A 14,437-nucleotide genomic window follows, 5' to 3' on the forward strand; every position below is an offset into this window, starting at 1 on the left:
TAATCCTGCTTAAACCATTTCCAAACCAGGCCGGAGCCGGTCCAGGCCCCCGAGTCTGCGAGAGCCGTCCCGCCCACTCAGCCTCCCGGAGTGGCCCTGACAGCCGCGCTCTCACGTTTCCCAGAGCTCCTTCTCCCTCTTTGTGTTGAGTCTAGCCCTCTCGCTGCATCTGCACAAGCCCCGCCCACCGCGCGCCCCCATTGGCCCGACGGCTCCGCTCTGCACCGGGGATCGGGCTTCCAAAAGTTTAGTCCGTGGAAAAGTGTGGGAATGAGCAGGACACGAGCCGCTGCAGCCTGAGTGAGTACAGACCGAGATACACAGCCTTTTACTGTTTGGGGGATAAATTAGATTAAAAAAACATAAAAAATAGTGGTTTAAAAAGTCAGAGCTTGTGTTTAATGGCATTGTGTTTTGATATGGTCTGGTCATTTAGTTTACTTCATCAATCATGGTTTATACAAGAAGCAGAAACTCAAATACTGTATTTTTAATGGAATAAGTGATTCCATCAGAGGAATGTAGGGAAGTTTCAGCATTCAAAAGTATATTGGATAAAACGGGCAACATTAGGCAAAAGAACTGTGCACAATATCAGCCTAAACTGCAGTGAAGTGTGATTTATGCTCCATCATTTTTGTATTTTTGACATTATTGTGCAGTGAAATAGTCGAGCAATGTCGTTATTTTCCCCAAATTCTAGTCAGAATCCAATTTATTTCATGATTTTGACAATAAGTAGTGTTTCAGCGTAACACTGTAAATCCTTCGACTAGAATACTTCTACTTCCACTACGTACTCTAGAGCTGTGGTTCTCAACTGGTGCAGCGTCGGGAGCCAAATACGACTAAGACTAAAATGTAATGTCAAATATTGTCTTTTCCTTAACCCCTTAACTCCCACCTGAACCGAGCACATTTTCTCTAGTTTGGTTTTACCCCGTGTCCAAAAGCTTCCGGAAAAAAGCTGTGAAAATAGCAACAAAACTGAGATGAAAACAATGATGGAAATGTGACAAAGAAGTGAGAAAACGTTGACAAAAAAGTGACGAAAAATGGATGAAAAAGTAGCAAAAATGTCACAAGAAATGGACAAAAAATGGACGAAAAAAGACAAAAATGTGATAAAAATGTGACAAAAAAATGACAAAAAATTGATAAAAAAATGGCCGAAAAATGGACAAAAAAATACAAAAAATTGATAAAAAAATGGCCGAAAAATGGACAAAAAAATACAAAAAATTGATAAAAATGTGACAAAAAATTGAAAAAAAAGACAAATAATTGATAAAAATGGACAAAAAAATGACAAAAAAATTGACCAAAAAATGAAGAGAAAAAAAAGAAAAAAATGTGAGAAAAAAATGACAAAAAAGTTACAAAAATGAGTTGAATACCCAACAAAAAAATTATGGAAAAAAATCTGATGACGTGAGGAAAAAGAAAAAGATCCTCTCGGTTCAGGCGGGAGTTAAGAGGTTAAAAAGTGTTGTTGAATAAGTGTTAAATAAGCCGGAAAGCTGTAATTATGATAGAAAACCGACCAATGACCGTCATTTTAACAAACTCAAGTAGTGAGTCTAGACTTTTTCTGTATAGAAATATTAAAATAAATGTTTTCTGGGAAAGACTCATGACCCATCTATGGGTCCCGATCCACCAGTTGAGAACCACTGCTGTAACGTTTCAGGCCACAACCCCGGACATTGCCAAAACTGTATAAACCTGCTGTATAAAGTAATGGGTGAGTATAATAATAACATCAAGCAGCAAAACTTTCAAAATCTGATCTATTAAAATGGATTTTCATAGTTTTTGACCTTAAGAAATGTATTTTTTTTAGGCAAGGCAACTTTATTTATGCCGCGCATTTCGTACACAAGGCAACTCAATGCGCCTATCTTTTACTCACCTTTTACTATCTCTTAGGCGGGTAGTACTCAGTTACATGTGCTTAAGTAACTTTTTGAAGCAATTGTACTTTTGGAAGTAGTTTTTCATACAGTACTTTTTGCTTGTATTCGAGTAATGTTAAAATGAAGTATCTGTACTCTTACTTGAGTACATCTTCAAGTGACAAATCTTCATTTTGACGCATAAAATAGATGTATTTTGTGTGTTTTTTTACTTAAAGGGACTGTATGGAGTTTAAAAATGTTAAAATTCAGTATTTTCCTCCCCCTACATGTTCCTCCATGTCCTAATGTGCACGAGCTCAGACCCGTTCACCACAACTGCCTCTAAAATCCTGCAGTCACTCAAAAAGGTGTTACTTCGGGTCTGAAGTGCCGTCATGCACGAGCTTAATATAGAAGCTGCAGTTACGCGTATGACCTGAGGTGGCAGTAGTGAGTATAAAATGGCCAACTTGCATCTAACCCCTTTAATTCTTCATAAATATATATGTTTTTATGGTATTTTCTTTGAAAATGTTACAATTTTCACATTATTTCATGTTTTATTTCTCATCATTTATGTCACAATTGAAAGGCTCAAACAGTTACTCAGTTACTCACAGCACTCAAGTAAAGTCGACTTTTTTACTCTTCCTTGACTAATTATTACTTTTTTCTTCTACTTGAGTAAATTATGTTAAAGTAACATTACTCTTGAGTAAATAATAAGCTACTATTCCCACCTCTGCTGCTGTGACCAGTTCTCCAGGACCCTTTATATTATTATTACTGTAGAGAAGTGTCATTACAGGGTTAATGTCAAACTTGGTAGATCTTTTTACTGTCTTGGAAATGTACAGTAACTACTAATACTGATGCTACCAGAACTTTCACTGCTACTTAATGTATTAATTCAAGTAAATTCAAGTAATACGGCTTGAACAGTTGTACTGAACATTAATTGAATCTGCATTCTTCTCTTATCAAAAAACATTGGCTAATTTTAGCACATGTAACTTATTCATTGCTTTTCTCTGCTTTGTAAAGTCTTTCTTCCCGTCCTCTTAAGGTCATGAGTTGCCACTTACAGTAAATCATATTTGTTCACATTCTTTCGATAAACAACTCGAGCATCATAAGTTAGACTCCACTTCACACACGTACTGCATGTTTTATTGTATCCATTCCTTTGACACAAAATCACTTTTGGAAATTATTTTTTGTGACCAAATGTTGAAGGAATAGTTCACCGTTTTCCCACACTGTGATCTGTTCTTACCTGAGCTTAGATGAGTTGATACGTACCTGTCTGGTCTTTGTGCCCGTGGAAGAGCTTGGTCGCTTCCACCTTCACCCCCGTTTGGAGCTAGAGGAATACATTGGGAGAGGCCAAATGCTAACAACATCTTTGGTCTTTTTGCTTGACTGAGACTAGACAGGCACAGACTCGTGTAAGCTCAGGCAAGAACATATCTAAGTGCGGAAAAAAATGTGGCCTGTTCCTTTAAGATGGCCTTTTAAATAACCTTTATTTAAACAAACTTTTAACCTACCGTTCCTGTTGCATTTACCTGTGCAGGGTTAATACAGGCAGCAGCAGGTCCAAATTAACGCTTTTTAATGCTATTTTTAAAGCCAAAATACTATATCTTAATGCCACAAACAGGCAACTTTTTAGCGGGAAAATGGGGACAATTTCAGCCAAAACTGCAGCTGAACTGTTGGAGACTATAATGAACTTGAACAGCAAAATCTTTTGATCCATGTCATGCTTTTCCAGTAACTTTAGGTTTAATGCCATTTTTAAATAAATGTAATGCTTTTTAATGAAAGGCTTTGATTTTGGCACAATTCATTTAATGACCGAATGCTTTTTAATGGCCCACGGAATCCCTGCTATGTATCATTCATTTTAAAACCTGCTTCAAATATTTTTAAGTTTTTATTAATAAAAGTGGCCTAATATTCAACCCCTTACCCCCCACCTTAACCGCGCACATTTTCTCCAGTTCGGCTTTACCCAAATCTAAAGGCTTCTTGGCTCCTTTGCAACAGTGTAATGTTCCATTTGAAAGCTAAAAAAGTTTTGTCAAGCGTTTATGTCATGTTTTTGTTTGTTTTTTTATGCGTTTTTGTTGCTTTTTGTTGCTTTTTAATCACGTTATTCATTGCTTTCTTGTTATATCTTCATCATGTTTTTGTTGTCACTCTTTTCTTGTTGCTTTTCTGGCACACTTTTGTTATGTTTTTGTCACTTTTTTGAGGCTTTTTCATCACTTTTTTATCACTTTTCTGTCGTTTTTTTTTTTTACTTTTTAATGCATTTTTGCCGCATTTTTATTTTGCTCTTGCTTCTTTTCTGTTGTGTTTTTGTCACACTTTTGTTCTGTTTTCCTCCTTGTTTATATTGACGCTTTTCTACAGCCTCCTTTAGATTTGCATAAACCCAAACTGGAGAAAACACCCTCGGTTCAAGTGGAGGTTTAGATTTTTCTCCTTTGTGTCGCCCACTTTTTAAACCAGTCGTTGAAAATGTCCACCAATTTTAACCTGAACCCTTGTTTGCTTTTTGTTTTGCAGGTTTCTGGAGCTACATGGAGACGTTAGCTTAGCCCCCTCAGGTCAGCCCACCTTTGACGTCACCATGCTGCTGCTGGCTTTAGTGCTCGCCCTGGCCCTGTCCCTGTCCCGCAACGCAGCCGCCGCTTCCTCCAACTCCTCCTCCAACACGTTCCAGTACCGCGTCTGGGAGGAGCAGCCCCTGGAAACGCGGGTCGGCAGCCTGTCCGACGACCTCCGCCAACGGGACGAACTCGGGGACTTGGACGGCTTCCAGGTGGTCGAACACGGGAAGAGCTTGCCTTTCTCCGTCAGCGCGCGGGACGGGGTCATCTCCACCCAGGGGCGTCTGGACAGGGAGCAGCTGTGCCGGAACGCCGAGGCCGTCTGCGAGCTGGCCTTCAGCGTCCTCTACCGGAAGGGCGGGGACGTGAACTGCCTCAGAGTCCACGTCGAAGTCATGGATCTAAACGACAACAGCCCGAGCTTCCCGAACCCCCTGCAGGAGCTGGACATTTCGGAAACCGCGGCGTTACGGATGCGGATTCCCTTGGAGCACGCCGTGGATCCTGATGCGGGACCCAACGGGCTTCAGACGTACTCGCTCTCGGCTAACACGCACTTCGCCCTGGACGTCACGGCAGCTCCCGGCGGCACAAAGCAAGCCGAGTTGGTCGTCGTGAAAGAACTGGACCGGGAAGTTAAGGACGTTTTTGAGTTGACGCTCGTCGCTTGGGATAAAGGGAATCCCCCGCGATCTGGGAGCACGGTGGTTCGCGTCAAAATTCAAGACTCGAACGACAACAGTCCGACTTTTGAGGACAGCGCGCCAGTTTTGGAGCTTCCAGAAGACACAGAAATCGGCTCGGTCATCATCAATCTGAACGCGGTGGATCCGGATGAAGGCGCCAACGGTTTGGTGGAGTATTCGATGAGCAAGCACACCCGTCCTGAGACGAAGCGGCTGTTCACGATCGATCCACAAACAGGCGCCGTTAGCCTCAAGGCGCTTCTCGACTACGAAGAAGCGATTTCCCATGAAGTCATTGTCCAGGCGCGCGACAAGGGCCCGAATTCAATCCCTTCCCACTGCAAAATCCACGTGAAAGTGATGGACGTCAACGACAACGCGCCAAGAATCCACGCGACCTGGACCACACCCAATACTCCTGGTCCGAATGTCCTCGAAGGAGCAGAGATGGGGACTTTTCTGGCGTTGGTTTTAGTGTCCGATGCAGATTCTGGCTTAGATGGGGAAGTTTTCGCCACGATAAAAGACGGTTCCGGACCTTTCCAACTTGTTCAAATGTCAAGCAATAATTACAAAATAATAACGGATGACCTGCTCGATCGGGAAGCAGTGAGCAAGTACACCGTCACGATCATCGCCAGCGACTACGGAAGTCCATCTTTAAAATCCGTTTACGAACTTCCGGTTCACGTTTTGGATCAAAATGACAATGCCCCTGTTTTTTCAATGCCCGTTTACAAAGCAGAGGTCAACGAAAACAACGAACAGGATTACCGCGCGTTAAAAGTCGACGCCTACGACATGGACATCGAACTTAGCGGAAGGGTTTCGTACAGAATCCAAAGCGAGAATGACTTTCCTTTTTCAATTCACAGAAGCACCGGCGTCGTAACCGTCCACCCTTCATTGGATTACGAACAAGCAAAGTCATACTCTTTCGTCGTAGAGGCTGTGGATCACGGATATCCGCCGCTGTCGAGCACGGCTACAGTGGAAATCCACGTTTTGGACGTAAACGACAATCACCCCATCATTGTGGAACCCAAAACCAAAAGAGGAGTTGCGTCCGTGAGCGTCCCGGTCAACGCCGAGAAAGGGGAGAGTGTCGCTGAACTTGGGAACGGAGAAAAAATATTGAATCAAGTTGAAGTGGAAGGGTTTCTTGCTTTGACGATCAAAGCCACAGACCCAGATGAAGGGATCAACGGTGAGCTTGGTTATGTCATAAGCAAAGAGAATCATAATGGATTGTTTAGCTTGGATGAAATGAACGGAAGTCTTTACGTCAACACCACTAATGCAACAGAATTGATTGGAAAAGCATTTAAAGTAGATATTGCGGTTCTGGACAAAGGTACTCCAAGTTTATCCACTAAACTGCTGCTCGAGATTAGCTTCATCAATGTGAAAGATCATCTAATAAGCTCCGCGGACGGAAACAGGAACCATCTTAGCTTCACCATGATGATAGCGATCTGTCTAGGCGCGACTTGCTTGCTTTTGTTGCTGGCCGTGGCGTTGGTGACCACGTTTTGCCGACCGGTTAAAAGGGAAAACCGCGCGTACAACTGTCGACACGCGGAATCGACTTACACCACGCACCCGAGGCGACCGCAAAAGAACATCCGCAAATCCGACATTCAGCTGATCCCCGTCATCCGCGGAAGGAAAGACGACCCGCCCAACGACGATAGCGAGCGCCAGCCGCTTTCTCCGCCGTGCGCGATGTCCGAAGAGCTGCAGAACGAAAGGCAGTACACCTTGGCGTCGACTTGCCTGAACACGAGCTTCCATTCGCAGAGCTACCAGGATATCGACGGGTCTCAGCCAAGCATCCATCACGGGAAAACGCTCTGCAAGCCTGGGAATATCGAGCTGGACAGCCCCCTAGCCATATCCCCGGCCTCTTCTTACCGCACGCTCCGCAAATCGAGAAACCAGTCCTCGTCTTCTTCCGCGTCCCATGCGAGTACGCTCAAGAGGCAAAAAAGCGAGGAGTCCAACGTGTCCCAGGCCACTCTGAGGAGGCAGAAGACGGACGGGCAAGGGAGGGAGGCGGAGCACCGGCAGATGTGGAGGAACCTGGTCCGACTGTCCATGGCGGCGTTCGGGGACTCCATTGAGCTTTCTGCAGCATCGCCAGACGTACAAGTAAGCTTTGATTTTTTTTCCACCAAAGTCTTTATAATGAATTGTATTGATGTATTAGCTGGTATTTTTTGCTGTTTGGTCACATGTCACTGACGCCACTACATTATTTGGAAACTGGAAGTGATTGTGCAGTATGTCCGCGTTTTGTTTTTTCATTGTTCCTTCACAAAAAACATAATGGAAGTAGTAGTTTTCTTCATTCACAACGTTCTAAATCTGTTTACTTCGGTCATTGCTTCTTCTTCTGCTGTAGCACTTTGATCTGTGTTTTTGTCGCATAAGAAACCCGGACGTCTCTCCTGCTTTTTCACAGTCCACCAAGCATCACTATACAAGGGTTTTTAAACGGGCAGAAGCAAGTCACATGTAATGCTTTTTAATGCCATTTTTTAGCCATAAACACAGAAACAAAATCAGCGCGTATTTCATTTCAGATTTGCAAACATTTCATCAAACAGAGGAAAGAGAAATGGACAAAACAACCACGATTTTTAGCAAAAAAGTTTGGTCGTTTCAGCCAAACCTGCAGCTGGGTATGTTTCAGACCGTAATATTGGTATTTTCAATTAACTTACACCGCCGTTCCAAAGTTTGGAGGTCACCCAGGCCAGTTCTATAGCTTCTCTAATCAGGACAACAGTTTTCAGCAGTGCTAGCATAATGGCACAAGGGTTTTGTAATCCTCAATTACCTTCTAACACGATAAGCAAAGACAATGTACCATTAGATCCTCTGCACACCCATGTAGGGCTCCATTAAGAATCACCCGTTTCTATGTAGAATAGGCATTCACAACATTAACAATGCCTAGGCTGTATTTCTGAATAATGTTATGTTATCCTCATTGAAAAAAGCAGTAGACATTTTAAGTAGCCCCAAACTTTTGAATGGTATATAGAAAGAAATCTTGAGCAATGTCATAATTTTCCAATAAAATTACATTTAATGCCACTTTATGACACTTTTATGACATTTAAGGCCTTGATTTTGGCACAATTCATTCCATGACCTATAATGCCCCACAGAAACCCTGCTAGACTGATTCTGAGCAATTACTCAACCCTCCTTCATCACAGCACCATCGATTTTTGAGCACCATAAGCATAAAAATGGCTGCTTCTACTCTGTTTATCATGTGTAATCTCCATTGTTGCCAGCGGAGAGCGCTCTAAGCAACATACGAGATCCCTAAAAAAAACGTGTGTGTAATTGAAAATCCTGCTGAGTTGGGAGGTAAAGATGGGAGAAGGTTCTGGCACAAAGGGGAGAGAGTGTATTTATGTGAGTGGCTTGAGATGTGATTAGTTTAGTAGGCATTGGGTTTTTTGTCTATTTAAATCATATTTTCGTGTACGTTTCGTTATTGAGCAAAGACCTAAACAAACCTGTCACTGCAGATTTCGAGGCACGTTCCCTGCGGCTCCGTCAATCCTGTTAAAAATAGCCGCTCGCGTCGCATTAGCGTTTCTGCTGACGTACGCGAAAGTCCGAGCGGCGGCATTAATTGAAGCGTCAGTCATCCGTCCTGAGTTTTCCAACATGTGCTCCGGGTTAGCGCGGCGGTGATTAAGTGCGAGGCCGCAGGCTTCGGAGATTAATGAGAAGTGAAGTCCGTTACAACAACACGGTCCCCTTTGAAGGACTCAAGTTTCCTGCGTGTTGCTCCGGCGGTGAAAGCTCTTTCTTTTACCGGGAAACGTCAAAGCCTTGATACCTGAGGGGAGTCCAGAGATTTCTGTCCCGCACTGACGTACTGTCGATTAAGAACTGGTGGGCCGTGGACTGGAGTGACAAATCAGCTCATGTCATCGTAAAAGAAAGCAAGCATATACTCAAGGTCCAGGAAAGAAGGGAGACAATAAACATCCATGATAATAAAAGACAAACAGGGAATGATAAATGTCATCACACGTACAGTATATGAGTAAACTGGCTTCATCCAGGTCCAAATGAGGCGTGAACAAGGATAAACTGAAACAAAGATGTACAATGAAAGCGCACTACAGCTTGTGAACAACACCATTTTCCCATCAGCCCGTGCACCTGTGTGTGTTTGATGGTTCGTCGACGTTGCCTGAGGCTACAGTCCGGCCCGGTGTGTGTGGGTGAAAAATGGTGGTGAAGTCCCCAAAGAATGCGTTCAGCTGCTCGTGTGTCATAGCAGGGCTTTCCATCAAGATCGGCTTTCAGATTCACACAGAAGGCAAGCCCCGATATCAGATAGATTCCAAACCTGGGAAATTAAGTTTGCGCAATGTAAACAATGTGAAAGAAATCCCCTTTTTTTTTAAGATTGCGAAGAGCCAGAGGTTGTCACTGATACTTTACATGAAGTTCACTCTAAATCCAGTACATCCATCCAGCTTCTTCCACTGGTCCGTTGCCGGGCCGTGGGGGCAGCTGTCCGAGCTGCCCAAATCACATTGCACCAGCCCCTATGGCTCCTCCTGCAGGTGGTGGGTCCACGGTAGGACGGCCTCATGCTTCTAACCGGGCCTGTTGGTCTCTCATAAGGGTATTCTGAAAAGCTCTTTGTCTGACCCGTCACTTAGGACCTGCTTGCCATTGGAGACCCTACCAGGGGCACGAAGCCCCCGACAACAGAGCTCCCAGGATCATTCAGGTGCTCAAACCCTCCACCACCTTAAAGGAATAGGCCACCGTTTTTACATAACAAAATATGTTCTTACCTCAATTTAGTCGAGTTAATATATCCCCGTCTGGTCTTTGTCCGCGCGCTCTGTCACGCAAACGGAGCACATACGCAGCCTCTCCCACATGTCATATAGCTCCGAAAAAGCCCACGATAGAAGCTACCAAGCTCTTCCTCGTGTTCCCTATTTAAATAAAGTTACGTGAAGTGTTTTCATGCAAAGTATATTTACACAGAAATGTAACATGTCGATTTTATAAGCAGATAAAAAGGGGGACTATATTGTGAGGCGTAATGATACGAGGAGCAAAACGTCCGCGCAGTAACTCCTAAAGGTTATTGACGGAAGTGAGCGGGGGAAGTCTTTAGGAGTTACTGCGCGAACGTTTTGCTCCTCGTATCATTACGCCTCACAATATAGTCCCCCTTTTTATTTGCTTATAAAATCGACATGTTACATTTCTGTGTAAATATACTTCGCATGAAAACACTTCACGTAACTTTATTTAAATAGGGAACACGTGGAAGAGCTTGGTAGCTTCTATCGTGAGCTTTTTTGGAGCTATGTGACATGTGGGAGAGGCTGCGTATGTGCTCCGTTTGCGTGACAGAGCGCGCGGACAAAGACCAGACGGGGATATATTAACTCGGCTAAAGTGAGGTAAGAACATATTTTGTTATGTAAAAACGGTGGCCTATTCCTTTAATGTGTCGATCTCAGTCAGACAGAAGCCATTTTTGTGAAATATTGTTGCGTGATAATTTCTGCGATGTCATGTGCAGCCCTAAGATAGTAAACCATGTCTAAACCAGAAAAGTACCGAACTGAGGCCCTGTCCATACGAAGGGACCAAACGCAATGATAGGCGTTTTGAGGGTCTGTAAACAAACGTTTTCCAAACCAGGTCCCAGAGGAAAGATCTCAAAACGCCGTTTACGTGGCTCCGTTGTTACGACGTCTCCGCAACTTTTACTAAAACGATGACATCCATAATCTACTGACCTTATAATGAGTTTTCCTCATGGATGGTTTGACTCCGCCCCTCTTTGCTCCACTGCCTTCCACAAGCCACAGGTGACGAGTAGAAAAACACGAGTCAGTCTGTGTTTTTGGACTGACAGGAAAAGTCACTGACAGGTTTTTACGTCTGAAGAATAAACTAAATCCTTGAATCAGTTTCATTTTCACTGTTTACATTCCACATAGGTTTACTGCACATGCGCCTCTACATCTTGTTCTATTATCGGTGTTAGTGTCACAGCGCCTCACACAGGCCTGGAAGATGAATTGCACAGACAGTTTCTACAAATATAAGTCTTCGTGTGGATATAGCCTGAAATGCCTTACAAAAGCGTAAACACAATGATCTATAACAAAAATGAATAGAGGCTCCAACTGTATTTGACCCCGAGTTTCCTCCTGTGAGGCCAGAGTGCTCGTTTCTCCATCATCCTTTTACCCCGGCCCCTCACCTCAGTTAACACCACTTTCACACCTCCAGCAAAAAACACAATATTCTCACTCCTCCTGTATCTCCGCAGCCCCGGGATAAAAGATTGCGGAGGAAGCGCGCTTGTCCTCACAGGGATGTAAAACCAATAGAGTGTGCAAGCGGGCCGCGGGGTCAGCCAGAGTAAACCGGGCCGTGTTTGTGGAGTAAACCAACACCGCTCCGACTCGCCGCTCCGTCAGTAACAAATGACCCGAGAAATCACTTTTACCGCTGCCCTGCTGGTGCTCGGGCTGGACGTGAGCGGAGACGGCAACGCGAGCAGCAGCGGGAGGCGAAGAGGGAGGGGGGGGAGGGCCGAGGCTGCAAGACGGTCTGTAGGAACAAAAAAAAACTACTCAAGTCATGTCGGTTTTTCTGCCAAGGGTTGAGATCACGATTTGACTTGCATTTCAGGTGTTAAAGCGGCGCTACCCACAGTATTATCCCCCTCTGCCAAGCTGTAAAAGCTGGTTCTGGCAGTCCTCATAGTCGAAAAGTAGAAAATGCCTTTAGCCTTAGTCACATTTTACTCACCTCAGAAAGTGATTAAGTGTTACTATTTCAACAAATGAGTTTAGGTTGGTGGACAACAGTGCATCTGTTCCGGATACCTCCTGGTTGCCTCTCTTGGGAGGTGTTCCAGGCATGTCCTATTGCAGGGGTGGGCAAGTTTTCTTAACGGAGGGCCAATTTTTTTCATTGTAAAAAGACCGAGGGCTGAAGCCGCCAGTTTTAGGCCAAAGTAAAGCACTACACCGGAAAAATTACCATCTTAAATGAGATAAATGACTTAAAATTGCTTGAATAAAGATTCTTTATGTTGAATTTGAGTCTGTTTGGACTAATCTAAGATAAAGATACAAATGCTGATGCCAATGGAACAAGCATAAAACCCACTTTGAAATCGCTCGAAGGGCGCCCCCTTTTGGCAACAGCTTCCCAAATCTTGCTTCTTTTAACGCATAGACCAGGACACACTGAAATGTACTCACAGATGACAAATATTTAAGACACACAAGAAGGAAACCATATGTTTGTATATGCACGTACTGTCCATGTACAGGTGTATATAAATATAGCAATGATGGTTCTATATGGGGCAGCATCAGACGACAGCAACAACCTGTCACCATTCCATTCCATATTTAAGAATGTACTATAAGACAGTATTCCAAACCTGTTTCTGCACCAAAGACTATGTAAACTTATTTCCTATGTTATTTCCTATTCTGTACCAAAGACTATGTAAACTTATTTCCTGTGTTTGTACCTTAATTGTACCATAATGAGCTGGTCTCACAGAACAAACCGGAATGTAAAAGAAGTTGTAAAGTTTGCAAATACGTTTAAAGGGGTAGGCATAAATAAGCATTGTTTGCTTCAGCCTACTCCTTTTGGGCATTATTGTGTTTCTTTTCTTTTGTAACAACTTGGAACTTGAAATTGCTCAAATAAACTAAACTAAATCATAAAAAAATCAAGAAATCAGACAAACTTATACTTTTAAAAAGATTTGTTTTTCACTTGAAATTATTATACAATATAATCTGTTAAGAATAATGACTTGTTCCATTGGCGACAAGATGTTTTATCTGATCTAAGACCAGACCAAATCTACTCAAACTTTAGATTGAATCTCTTAATTCAAGTAGGTTTCTGTTATTTCTTCTATAATTTTTTATTTGTTTTTTTCCAGTGCACTTTCTACAAATGCCAGAGTTGTACATGATATGACCTAATTGGATGTATTGACAGTATTTCTCCCATTTAACCTTAAAAATGTTGAAGTATTTTCTGATTATGTTTCTCAAAATTATCTTGAGGGTCAGAGGTTCTGTGCTGGAGGGCCGGATTTGGCCCCCGGGCCTGACGTTGCCTACCCCTGTCCTATTGGGACAAGGCCTCGTGGAAGGCCCAGGACACGCTGGTGGGACTATGTCTCCGAGCTGGCCTGGTGTCGCCTCGGGGTCCCCCCAGAACAGCAGGAGGAGGTGTGCGTGGATGGGGAGGTCTGGGCATCACTGTTGAGACTGTACGCCCCCGCGACCCGGCCCCGGATAAAGCGGAAGCAGAGCCGGTGCTGGCCCTTCTGGGGCCCTAAGCAAAAATCCACACGGGGGCCCTACAGTTCGCATCCCATGGTTATTCGACGAAGAGCGAACTCATTTGCAGTGAAAAACAGTTCACTGTGCAGTAGTGCAGGGCAGAAGGGGAACATTGTTACCTTAGTTAGGGCCCCGCCCCCTGTGTGAGAACCACTAACCACTGAGCCACTGTCAGACTGGGATTTAGGACGACCACTAGTCTATTTCCCAACTTTTTAAAATGGAAAATGGTCACATCCTCTCACCTCTGGTCCCTGACCCACAGTTTGGGAACCGCTGATTTAAAACTAATTGAAACCTTCACATAACGGTTATTTCTGTCAGACCACTGAGAATTAGCCTGTGAGTCGCCCAATTCATTATAGACTGTGCACATTCAGAGAACCAGAGTTACCGTGAGTTACTGTGCTTTTTCCGATACCAGTACATCAACGATACTTGGTTTTCGATACCGATACCTGAACGACACCTTTTCCTATGCCTATACTAAAACGTTTCTCATCTAGAACCAGAAAACAGGTCCATCGCCAGACAAAATATCAGTAGTGATATTTAGTCTGGGGACCACCAATTCATTTTCTCGTAGGAGAGGTGTGGTTTACGATCGTCCAGAGCCGTTTATTGGGTTGAATGTCAATCATGCGTCTGCACGTAGCCAATCGTATCATCGTATCAGATGACGTATGACGTACCTGCTGTAAACTTTCGAGCTAAACATTTTAGAACACGGTCTAAAGCTTGATTGAAAGATGGCGTCATCTCTGCTGCTGTCATGTTGGATCCGTAAATAAACTTTTTTTTTGAATCTGTAAACAAACTACAAGCTTCCG

The 14,437-nt window shown here is 43.7% G+C and overlaps 1 protein-coding gene across 1 annotated transcript in view; it reads left to right on the forward strand.

Moving 5' to 3' along the window:
* The first annotated feature begins 258 nt into the window (after window positions 1–258).
* pcdh12 (protocadherin 12) overlaps window positions 259–14,437 on the forward strand; it is a 168,070-nt gene continuing 153,891 nt past the window's right edge. The window contains exons 1-2 of the mRNA XM_079582299.1: window positions 259–300; window positions 4,476–7,356. Coding sequence (XP_079438425.1) covers window positions 4,540–7,356 — 2,817 coding nt within the window. The 5' untranslated portion in view covers window positions 259–300; window positions 4,476–4,539. The remainder of the gene's footprint in view (window positions 301–4,475; window positions 7,357–14,437) is intronic.

This window comes from Gobius niger (assembly GCF_951799975.1).
Source record: "Gobius niger genome assembly, chromosome: 24".
Classification (NCBI taxonomy): Eukaryota; Metazoa; Chordata; class Actinopteri; order Gobiiformes; family Gobiidae; genus Gobius; species Gobius niger.